General features: G+C 35.7%; 1 protein-coding gene across 1 annotated transcript; it reads right to left on the reverse strand.

Moving 5' to 3' along the window:
* Positions 1 to 86: 86 nt before the first annotated feature.
* On the reverse strand, positions 87 to 11,438 carry LOC113520088 (phenoloxidase-activating enzyme-like). The gene is made up of 8 exons (XM_031912742.2): positions 11,174 to 11,438; positions 9,502 to 9,659; positions 7,061 to 7,197; positions 6,689 to 6,852; positions 4,411 to 4,579; positions 3,477 to 3,676; positions 2,461 to 2,615; positions 87 to 458 (listed from the first exon to the last, which is right to left on the reverse strand). The coding sequence occupies exons 1-8, from the start codon at positions 11,229 to 11,231 to the stop codon at positions 201 to 203; spliced, it is 1,299 nt and encodes a 432-aa protein (XP_031768602.2). The 5' UTR covers positions 11,232 to 11,438; the 3' UTR covers positions 87 to 200.
* Between the last annotated feature and the right edge of the window lie 949 nt (positions 11,439 to 12,387).

Consider the following 12,387-nt stretch of genomic DNA (forward strand, 5'->3'; position numbering starts at 1 on the left):
TTATGTCATCCGAAATGCGTATTTAATGTGAATGTGATTTTTTTTTATTATTTATTTTCCAGGGCCGCACTCTGTTAAAAAGCATGTATTATTAACATTTTAATTTTAATTTTTTTTTATATACTACAATTACATTTAATATTTTAATTATACATAATTCATAACACATTCTTCTAGCTTAATAAATTACAGTTTCAATTTCAAGGCTTCAGCGTATCGCGGATCCAAGTGATGTATTCGTAAACTTTGGTATACACGGCTGGAACTTTTTCCAGTCCACACGGCTTCGTTCCGAAGCTGACGAGTCCTATAATTTCCTGGATCCGTCCTTTCATGTACATGAGGGGGCCGCCTGAGTCCCCTTTACACGAGTCCTTGTCCTTCTCACCGCCCGCACACAATTGCTTGTCCCATAAGGGGGCACTGCGTTTAGTGAGGTTGTACACTGGTATACACTCCTAGAAATTTAAAGCAATAGTTTGTTATTGAAATGTAAATCTAATAGGATTTTTTTCATTTATATTTCACGTACAATCAAAGTATGGGATCAACTTCCAGCAACAGTATTTTCGAACAGATGCGACATTGAATCCTTCAAGATAGGAACATATTCTTTTTTTTTTATACAACTTAGAATGGCAAACAAGCTGACGGCCCACCTGATGGAAAGTGGTAACCGTCCCCTATAGACATGAGTAGTACCATGGACATAACAGAGTATACTGTTTCGCCCATGATACCTCCATGCGTTGCCGGCTTTGATGTTACGGATGCCTATGGGCAACGGTAATGACTTATCATCAGGTGAGCCGTATGCTCGTTTGTCCCGTGTTATAAAAAAATTACAGTTGAAAATGGAGTAATATCTCCTACCAATACCTGCGGTATTGGTTTACTCAGTGTAGTGAGGTAATATTTATACATGGTGGTAGGTGAAAATGTATTTGGAGTATCGAGTAATGAATTTTATCATAATAAATCAAATACGATGTTTTCCATAGCGAATTACGTAAAGATTGACCAATTGATATATTGTTAGCAATGGGGATACTAGTTCCCACTCCTAATAAATATTTTTTTTATACAACTTAGAATGGCAAACACGATGACGGCCCACCTGATGGAAAGTGGTAACCGTCGCCTATAGACATGAGCAGTACCATGGACATAATAGAGTATACTGTTTCGCCCGTGATACCCTCCATGCGTTGCTATTCCTGAGCACTCAGGTGTTATTCCTTTGTACCCTGTAAATTCACTGCCATATCTCACCCTTCAAACCGAAACACAGCCATGTGAATACAACTGCTTTACGGTTGAAATCATTAAATAATCCACCACTTAATGGATTTTTTATTTTGTTTTCATTCAAGTTGCCCTGATAGTGTATATATGGTTTATCCTCACCGATCATCTCTCACTGGTGCCCCGTCAGTGTATACCGATAGCGCAGGTGGAGTTACCATTCCATTATCACCTATTAAATTTATTCGTTAATATATGTAATTTTAGTATGTATGTAATCAATAATTAGTAGTACCGCATTCGAGTATTCTGACACTTCCCTATGGTTGACTGGGAGAGACTGCTTTCAGCATTAAGTACGCCATGTACACATATTTGTAGTAATGAATAAATAAATTAAAGATAGTGTATATCGCTAGCAATGCTTTATTAACAACCCAACCCCCCCCCCCCCCCCCACCCCTATATTCTATTTCATTAGTCCCGTTGCTGAGGATGGGTCTGTCCCAATATGAGAAAGATCACCGAGGATTTTAAAATTGTCCAGAGTGAGTTTGGCTCCTTAAACAAAGGGATATTCCCCTTATTTGTACTCTCAGATATATATATATATATATATGTGAAGCGTTGCTCGAATTCTGATAATAATTGTGTTATTATTACTAAAGTACTATTTGTATATTGGAAAAGGGCATAAAATTTCCGTTATTTACGTTAATTGTCCATTGCTGCATATAGGTCTCCCCCAAAACGCGAGTTTTACTAATAGTTGCCACGCTTGGTGGATGGGTTGGCAACCGCAGATAGGCACGCTGCTACTCTTCCCTCGACCATTAAGTTGCCTTATCCGCTTCTAACGACACGAAAGAAAGGCGTGGCCCATTCTATGCCGGGTCCACATGGCAACACATACATATAGGGGCAAAAGGGATTGTTAGTGATGGAGACTGAAAATCCCATTGCTAACAATATACCCAACCAGGTCGACCTCCTCGCGGTTCCCACTGGAAACTATCATGGTTAATTCCTGATGAATTCATCATGATGGGCTAACTGGCCTGTTTACATTCTCATCTATCACCCTTCACTGGTGCCTCGCCAGTGTATCCCGTTAGCGCAGGCGGGATTACTATACCATTTTCACCCATCAAAAAAACACATACATATATTATATATAGACATTACAAAAGTAGATGCATGCTATGTTTGACATACATTTAATTTGACATACGGAACAGACACGTGTAGCTTGATATTGCTCTTCTTAACGGTCTCATTATACGCCCCCCAGCCTGCCACAAATAGCGTGAAGTTTTGTGGGGGGGACGCAGTGACGTCCACTGTTGGGAGGCAAATGGGCCGAATGAAATCTGTGGACAAGAATAATTAATTTACTTTGTAATAGTTTGGCTTTAAAGCATAGATAATATTTTCTATAATACGTAATTTTATAGTACTGTAAACTTGTGTTGCATTCTCGTAAACTGGGGTCGATTCTTAAGCGTCACTCTCTAAACATGTATCTAAAATTATGAAATGAATGAATTTATTGCATAATTTTAGATGATAAATACATTCTGCCTCTAATGCAAATTTTTAATATAATTTTATATATATATATATATATATATATATATATATATATATATATATATATATATATTGCCATTATATTGGCTTTCCTAGCATACAATATATTATTATTATTTATAAAATATTTTAACAACTGTATCTCTAGTGGGGTCAAATACATTTGTTTTTTTAGCGAAATATTCATTCATGGTATAAAAGTTTAACCCAATTTTTAAGGAAACCATCGTGATTATGTTATTGGTAGATGGTTGTAAACTTTAATCGCCATACAGTATGAGCTAAACTAACCTGCACTTCGATACATATAATTTGTCGTTTATCTATCATCTCCGATATTCTTTTGAAAAAGGTGCATGTTCCCTTACAAATATACACAAATCTCTAATGTACATACATGGAGTGGAAGAATATTTAATTTCTTAAAAAACAATATGACTGGAACACACCTCTTATATTCATATTATATTCATGGACACTATTATATTCATAAAAAAAAATTTTTGATGAAATAATGAACTAGCATAGAATGGGTTTTGGCCAACAAGTATACAAATAGCCTAGCAATATTCCTTCACATAGTTTGGAAAATGTGATTAATTCCATAAGTGACAAACACAAACACCCTCTATGTGACAAACCTGTGTAAGGTGCATTTTGCTTCATCCTGATCAGAGCGATGTCGTTTTTCCGTGTGATGGGGTCGTATTGAGGATGGGGGATGGTGAGCTCGATGGGTATAGTAACGGGAGGATCCGCGCAGTCCATCTCATTTTCCTGTGTCACTACACAATCTCTCCCATCGTTGCTTGTATCATATTCGCCAAGACGCACGTTTTTTCTAAAAAAAAAAATCAAATTTATCACGTCACTTTGGCTCATTCCTTTTCCTTCCCTCCCTTCCGAACACTTCATTACAGAATCAGGTATGGATATATGTAATGATTTAAACTAGAAGAACTATATCCAACGATATACATGCTTACACGTTTATTGTTATAAATATAGATTTAAGTAGTTAAGGTCACATCACTAATGGAACGACGTATCACTATTGTCGCGTGCTCTCTCAATATATATGTTGGTCTCTAGAATTAAACTAATGAGTAATAAACAAGTCTTTGTCATTTATTATCAAGCCAATACATTTATTAACCAGAGGGAGACTTTGTACAAAAATCGTTTGCTTGGGTACCTCTGTCCTATTCGTGTTTCTATTGTGAAGCAGTTGTGTTTGCATAGCTGTGTTTCGGTTTGGCAGGGTGGGATATGGCAGTGTATTTACAGGCTACAGAGGACTAACACCTGAGTCTTCAGGAATAGCAATGCATGGCATGGGCATTATGGGCGAAACAGTATACTCTGTTATGTCCATGGTACTGCACATGTCTATATACGACGGTTACCACTTTCCATCAGGTGGGTCGTCAGTTTGTTTGCCATTCTAAGTTGTATAAAAAAAAAAAGAAAAGTTAATGCCATGTCGATCAGCGCGAATTGAAAAATATTAAAGTTTGTATTCAAATCCGTTTAATAGGTTTGCATTAAATAATATAAATAGTGTAATTAGCTTACGGGGTTCCTTGTTTTAAAATGCTCCCGGCGACGCAATGGCCGACTGTCAACACATATTTGGCGCTAATTAATGATCCACCACACAACGTTTTGACGACTCCGTTCTTTACGTACTCGATCAGTATCAGCCACGGGTATTCGTCAATGCCCGTTGCTATTCCTCCATAAGCTGTTGAATTGTACCGATTTGTTAGAATCTTAAGTGATTTTCAACAAATGAAATTTCTGTCTAATTTCGCTGGTTTTTTTGTTTCGAGTCTCCAGAAAATTGGATATATACCCGCAAAATATTTTATAAAATGATTCCTTCTGTATTTCGGGGACATCGACTTTTCTGGGGGACTGAAAGTTGAAAGCACCGTTAAAAAGTCCATCGAAATTGAATAGGAGTTGCACTTGTTCAACGTAACTGAACTTTTAAACGTAAACATGTACACAAAAAAACCTCAATCAAGTAGGATTTATTTGATTTATGCTTGCCTGAAATACATGTCGCAAAAGTTGCGTGAACAAAATGGCAGCCGAATATTGATGAATAATATGGAAAGCTTTGAAACTTCTGGTAATGATAGTGGTGGTCAGTCTTCGAGTGTTGGCAGTCACACACATACTAATGGTAGCGGAATTAAACAAGATAGTTCTAATCAAATAACCAATGATTTCCGCAAGATAACACCTAAATAAGTGTTATCTTGCAGATTTAATATATTTTACTGAACTCAGTAAAATATAAACTAACAAAACAATAAGAAATAGAACGTTTTATCAAGCAGGTTTTGTGCTTGTATTCAACTTTGAGTGGCAAACAAGCAGATCCTACGGCGAACCACCTTATAACCAATAACCAATTGTCTTATCATAGATGGATAAACATTATGGATACTAGAAGAAAGAAAGAAATTTTATTTTACAGAAATATGCGACTACACCCACACAAAGGTTAACAAAAAAAATATTAAGAATTATAATAACGAAACTACACACAATATATTACAGAACATATTGTAACGCTTATGTTACCGTTCATGAGTGACCAATGCTGAGGATTAAGATGTTATATCTCAGAACTATCTAGCAATATCCACTGTAATATCTTATCCTTCAGACTTTCCATTCTCAAGGGACCAGCTTCAAATAGTGTCTAAGAGGTACTTAAAATTTTGGGTAGTTGAAACTTTTGGAAAATTATATTTATTGCATCGATTCTTGTCTCGTAATTATTAAGTAGTGTCATATTTTTATGTAATATATATATATATATATATATATATATATATATATATATATATATATATTTTCTTGTATTATTCTTTAAGCGGTGTAATAAAGAATTAATAAATGATTAAAATATTTAGATTTAATTTTTTTGATAATAAGTAAACAATAAAAATTGCATGTTTCCTATTTACTTTTATATTCATTTATTCATGACAAAGGCAAACATCTTACTTATGAAGACTTACTATCACTTTCACAAAGTTGTAATGTTTATGTGTTTATTTATTACATCGAATGGGTGAGCCTTACAGTCTTCCAATACGCTCACCCAGGAAAGCAAGAGTACAATAACATATAAATAGTACATTACTGCAGCGGCCAGCAAGAGAGGCATTGATGGACGAACGTGTGAATGTGGGCCGAGGGGAACCCGAGGCACACATACGTGAGTCCATCAATGCCTAGTTGCGGCCAAGGCTTGTATAGTACTTTTCTCAAATAATGCGCGGAAATTATTCAAATTCACGTTATGTTTCATTAAAATTGTGCATTTTAGCATTGAATAGATGACCCAAAGCATTGTAGGCTTCACTTTTTTGGCGAGTTCGCCGAAATAAGCCAGAAAAACATTTTCGGATAAGGATTTCGATTTTCTTTCATTCTTCCATTGAACAAAATTTTCATAGATTTTCAAATATTTTTCTTTAGATTTTACATAATAATTTATTTGGCCGCTAAACACGACAGATATGGATTTTCATACAACTATTGCCGGCCGCTGCTCGACCAGTACCGCAAGTTCGATTTATCTCGAAGAAGGTTGTCAAAATAATGCTCAAATTTCCAAGCATGTTTGAGAAAAGGAATATTACACAAAAATCATTAAACAAAAAATAATATAAAAAGATTTAACTGAAACAAAAAATGTCTGAACACAAATACTCTGTGGTCACTCGACGAAACTCCAGCAAGTTGGAGGCAAATACATCCAATTGCGGATACTGGCTCAAAATATCATTATGTAAACAAATTACTGATTGATATTAAAACTCTTGCTTACCAAAAATCTTATTGTTCACTTTACCATCAATTCCGCAGCATCCATTTAACGGGTCTGGCGGGAATGCGTTTATATTGTCTTGACAATTGCCATCTTGAATTGGTTTTTCGAATTTTTTACTGGGAGGGCCGCAGCACACGCTGTATTGTTCTAAACTATCGCATCTGTAATTGGAGTATCAAAAGATAATGTTTTTATTCGGGCACTATAATATCCTCACCAAAAGGAGTGATTTTTTTTAATGGATGATAATGGAATGTTTAAATATAATATTAATAATATTATATTTAAATATTTCATGGTAGGACCTACCTGGCTGCAGTCAAGCGCTGTTAGGCTAATAAGTATGTAGTAATATTTTTATTTACTTACTTAGAATTTTGTACATATTCGATGTGTTCCTTGGGCGATGGCGGTTCAAGCATCGATAGCAAGTGTTGACAAGAATTTATACTGATGCATTTGCCTGGTTTTCCGTCAGGTGTATAACACTCTACTGGACAGCATACCTGCAATGATTTTGAATACGTTTGTATATTGTATCAATATAATGCAATCAACGAATGATCTCTCTCTCAAAGTTGATTACACATTATATTGCATCCAAAGTGCTTATTGCCGGTGATGATTTACGGATTTCAAATACGATCCTCCAAAATTACGGTAAGAATATTATATTATAGTTTTACACTCTTAGCTGAATGGGGAAGCTTCAAATTTGCGAGTTATAGTGAGAGCTACGTTCATTGGTGTAATTAAGCAGAATTGTCTAGTGTACAACCCAGAACGAAAGGGGGAAAGGGATTGTTAGTAATGGAGACTAAAAATCCCATTGCTAGCAATATACCCAACTAGGTCAACCTCCTTGCGGTTCCCCCTAGAAACTATCATGGTTAATTCCTGATGAATTCATCATGATGGGCTAACTGGCCTGTTTTCATTCTCATCTATCACCCTTTACTGCTGCTCCGCCAGCGTATCTCGATAGCGCAGGCGGGGTTGCCATTCCATTAACAGTTATTAAAAAAAACCAGAACGAAAACTAGACTTTCAGCTGTGCACAAAAATATATCTAAAACTACATATATTCACCATCTTAAAAGGTCTTTTTTTTAATAGGTGATAATGGAATGGCAACCCCACTCGCGCTATCATTATACACTGGCGGGGCACCAATGAAGGATGATAGGTGAGGATGAAGCAGGTCAGTTGGCCCATCGTGACGAATTCAACAAGAATTGTTCACGATGGTTTCCAGGGGGAACCACATGGAGGTTGACCTAACAGGGCATATTGCTAACAAACTCCATTGCTAATAATCCCTTTACCCCCATCTTAAGGGGTCAGACCTATCTAGGAAAATAATCTAAACACACTAATGGCTATGTTATGCCAGAATTTTGCTGTATAATATAATCTGAAATAAGGATATTCATAGAAGAACCAAGGAGGTCGATTTAGTTAAAGTAAGAATGCGTCGGTCAATATAGACCGAATTCTACCTATAATGGACGCCTGTCTACATACATTTTTGTTTTTTTTTTTTATACAACTTAGAATGGCAAACAAGCTAACGGCTCACCTGATGGAAAGTGGTAACCGTCGCCTATAGACATGAGCAGTACCATGGACATAACAGAGTATACTGTTTCGCCCATGATACCCCCCATGCGTTGCAATTCCTGAGGACTCGGGTGTTATTTCTCTGTACCCAGTAAATTCACGCCATATCCCATCCTTCAAACCGAAACACAGCCATGCAAACACAACTGCTTCACGGTTGAAATACGAATGGGACAGAGGTACCCAAGCAATCGACTTTTGTACAAAGTCTCCCTCTGGTGGTAACCGCAGTTAGGTTTTTTAATGGGTGATAATGAAATGGTAACCCCATCTGCGCTATCGGTATACGCTGGCGGGGCACTAATGAGAGGTGATGATAAGTGAGGATAAAAGCAGGTCAGTCGGCCCATCGTGACGAATTCCACTAGAATTAACTATGTTGGTGTTCAGGGATACCATGTGGAGGTCAACCTGATAGGGTGTATTGCTGGCAATGAGTCAGTTAGACTCTATTACTAACAATCCCTTTCTCCCCGCAGTTAGGCTTTGGTGATGTTTTAAGGGGGATGTTGTTGCTTATCCCTAGATCATTGAGTAATCTTAGTTGCCTCTTACAACACTTACGGTGAAGGAAAGGATAGCCCATTCTATGCCGGGACTAAACGGCATATGTATTTATCTCTTTAGATAGATTTGATTATTTGTATGTTTATGAATGGATAAACTTAAAAATTACTCAACCGAGTTCTTTCATCTATAGAAGTTATATCATCAGGGAGTAACATGGGCTATGTATTTTTTTTTTTTATTCTATTTATCTGTACGAAAGATCATTAGTTTATTTATGACTAGCGTACTGTCCCGCACGGGTGGACATTTTTACAACTTTTTTAAAAGTGGTTATTGTGACATTACGATAATAGTTAGACGTATAGTATCGAGAAGTTTTTTTTGTAGTTATTGATATTTTCTTCAATATTACAAAACATACTTTTGTTCTATCACCAATAGTTTCCGCAGCGCACGCGACGAAAGATATTTTATAGCATTTTTTTACACTTTGAGTTACGTTACTAAAATTTTAGTAAGGACCCCTAATCTTTTCTAGCAATAAATATAGCCTATGTTACTCAGGGTGAATGTAACTTTTTAATGGTGAAAAATAGTTTTCGAGTTTATTCATTACAAACATACATACACACAAAAATACAAATCTTTCCTCTTTATAATGTTAGTGTAGAAATATGTACCTTCGGTGTTTGTCCCTCAAAGCCACACTGTGATTTTCTCAAAAAGTCAATGTCTTGTTGTGTTCTTTCCTTTTTGTTTATTATTGTGACGAGAGGAGAGCACTTGTATATAGATATGCAATGCCCTTTTCCACCACTGGGCGTAGAACATGATGACTCTGTAAATTTGTCAAATTTATAAGCAGTTTACAATTTACCTCGCCGTTTCGAGTAAAAATAGCCCTTTCATCATCGTAACGTAAGCCCTTAACTGTCCACTGCTAAACAAACCCTCTTTATGAGGGAGGTCTCTCCCTCATAAAGAGGGTTCTGCCAGTAGTTTTTTTTATACAACTTAGAATACCAAACAAGCTGACGACTCACTGCCGCGTATAGACATGAGCAGTACCATGGACATAACAGAGTATACTGTTTCATCCATGATACCTCCCAAGCGTTGCCATTTCTGAGGACTCAGGTGTTATTCCTCTGTACCCTGTAAATTCACTGCCATATCTCACCCTTCAAACCGAAACACAGCCATGCAAATACAATGTATAAAACATGTTTCGCGGTAGAAATACGAATGGGACAGAGGTGCTCAAGCAAACGCCTTTTTTACAAAGTCTCCCTCTATTACCACGCTTATTGTAAAAATAGCTTTTTATGTCGTCGTGATTAATAATCTAATCATCATCATACCATATCAGCCTTTAACTGTCTACTGCTAAACAAAAGCCTCCTCCCTGGGGAGTTTTATCAGTAGTTATCACGCTTTGGAGACGGACAGCGGACAACCACAGTTAGGGTTTGTAGATGTTTTGAGAGGGACGCTGCTGCCCATCCCTCATCCTCGCTTAGTCGGCTCTTAGGACACCCACGGGAAAGGAAGGGGTAGCCTATTCTATGCCGGGACCACACGGTCAGTTATCTAATGATATTTGTGGTGGGAGAAGGGATTGTTTGTAATGAGGACTATTTTAGTAATAAACATGCCTTTTATCCTCACCTATCATCATTTACTGGTGCCCCGTCAGCGTATACTGTTAGCGCAAACGGGGTTGCCATACCATTGTCATCTATTAAAAAAAAATGTTATTTATGTATTTTAGTTATCAACATGACCCGCAGGTAAGTTATTTTACCGCTTTGGGTATTTACCTGCGAATACAGCTTCGCAAACATATATTTGAAAGCGCCTTATTATAAGAAGCGAGACTGATGTATTATGTTACATTATGGCAAATTATAAAAGCGATTAAAATGTCGTAATTGATTAAGATAATTTAAAAGTAAATAGAGTCCATTATAATAATAAATTAATAATTAAATGTTGAGAAATGAAGATATCTAATAATTAAAAATTGTGTGCCACAAAAATTCCGCTTTAATTGTTATAAAACCAGTTATTTTGAACCAAAATTCTAAACTACTTAACTGATTTTGATAAAATTTCTATGGGATCAGTCTAGACGTATATCTTTTTAGATAAAAAAAAATTCAAATCGGTTTAGAACTGAAGGAGTCATGCGGTAATAAATAATAAAAAATATACAGTTAAGTATCTGCTGTTTATTGAAACCGTTTGAAAATAGAAGGAAAAATAACAGAGGTATTGATAAAACTTCCCCCAAACCAAAGACATTTGCGATAAGGAAAACTTTTTATTAGATAAAAATTAAAAAATACTTACGCCCGCGCACGAAGTACGCACTCGACACACATGTAAAAATTAATAAAATATACTTCATGATTTACACGGCAGAAATTTTGATCTTCTTTACCTGTATTTTTTTTTATTTTCCGGCAAACGTCTGCAGGCTTTGGATGCCAGCGTGTACAAGAGTTCTAAGATGCATTAGTAATATAGTTACATTTGCAGATGCCTGATTCAAGTACTGTTTTCAAAATAGAAGGGTCTTTTTGTTATTGCGAGGCCAGTTTGTTCTAATTCTTAACTTTTACACATTAATGTTGAAGTTCCAATGTCGCAAAAGGATATTCGCAGCTAACCGGTATTTCAAGTGATTTTTCCTGATTCTCTTAAGGATAATGACTCATTTTATAAGTATTAATTTATTTATGTTTTAATATTGCATGATCTGGCAATTTGAAAAAGTTGATTAGAATGGAAACATTTCAATAAACTACATGTACATTTACATAGTACAAAATAACATAAAATTGCTGTCTGCGTCTATCCGTTTACAATGGACTTCAAAAGACTCTCAAGATAGATAAGTAGATTCATTTGCCAGAACATTTTTTTAATGTTTTGATCTTGATTTGTTGTCATCGTCAAATCAAATGGGTTGTATTTTTTTTAATCTTTATTACCTCATAACTCCATCTGTAGCAAAACGATTTGGAATTTTTTTTGTTTGAAACAGTTAGTTACAGATTGACAGAAATTGATCAAAATCTGTTGAGTAGTTTAGTTTGTAAATCAGAATAACTAGTTTTTCTATAATTAAAGTCCTTTTTTTTGTGCGACACAAATTATTTAATTCGGTTACCACTTCAAAACTACGCAACGGATATTTCACTGTCATTATATATGTATATTATTATATGTCAGATATTTTTACGGAATTTAATATTTTGTACCTATACTTAGACAATTCAATGTATTGTGATAAAATGCACCTCTGCAAAGCCGAAAACAAATCTATTGATAAATACAGTATCGCTACTTCGGGAATGAGGAAGAACGCGACGGCTAACCCCACATTTCATTTCTATTGCCTACCTCAACGTAAATGTAGGTATGCATTAAAAGATTCATTTATCACTTATTTAGAGCGATACTACCACTCTGTATTAATTAATTGTATTTAAATTGTTTAAATTAAAATGTATATATTTATCACAGATGAAATGATTTGAAATCGTCATTAATAATAATAA

This window comes from Galleria mellonella, unplaced genomic scaffold (assembly GCF_026898425.1).
Source record: "Galleria mellonella isolate WM207_F2 unplaced genomic scaffold, CSIRO_AGI_GalMel_v1 utg19, whole genome shotgun sequence".
NCBI lineage: Eukaryota > Metazoa > Arthropoda > Insecta > Lepidoptera > Pyralidae > Galleria > Galleria mellonella.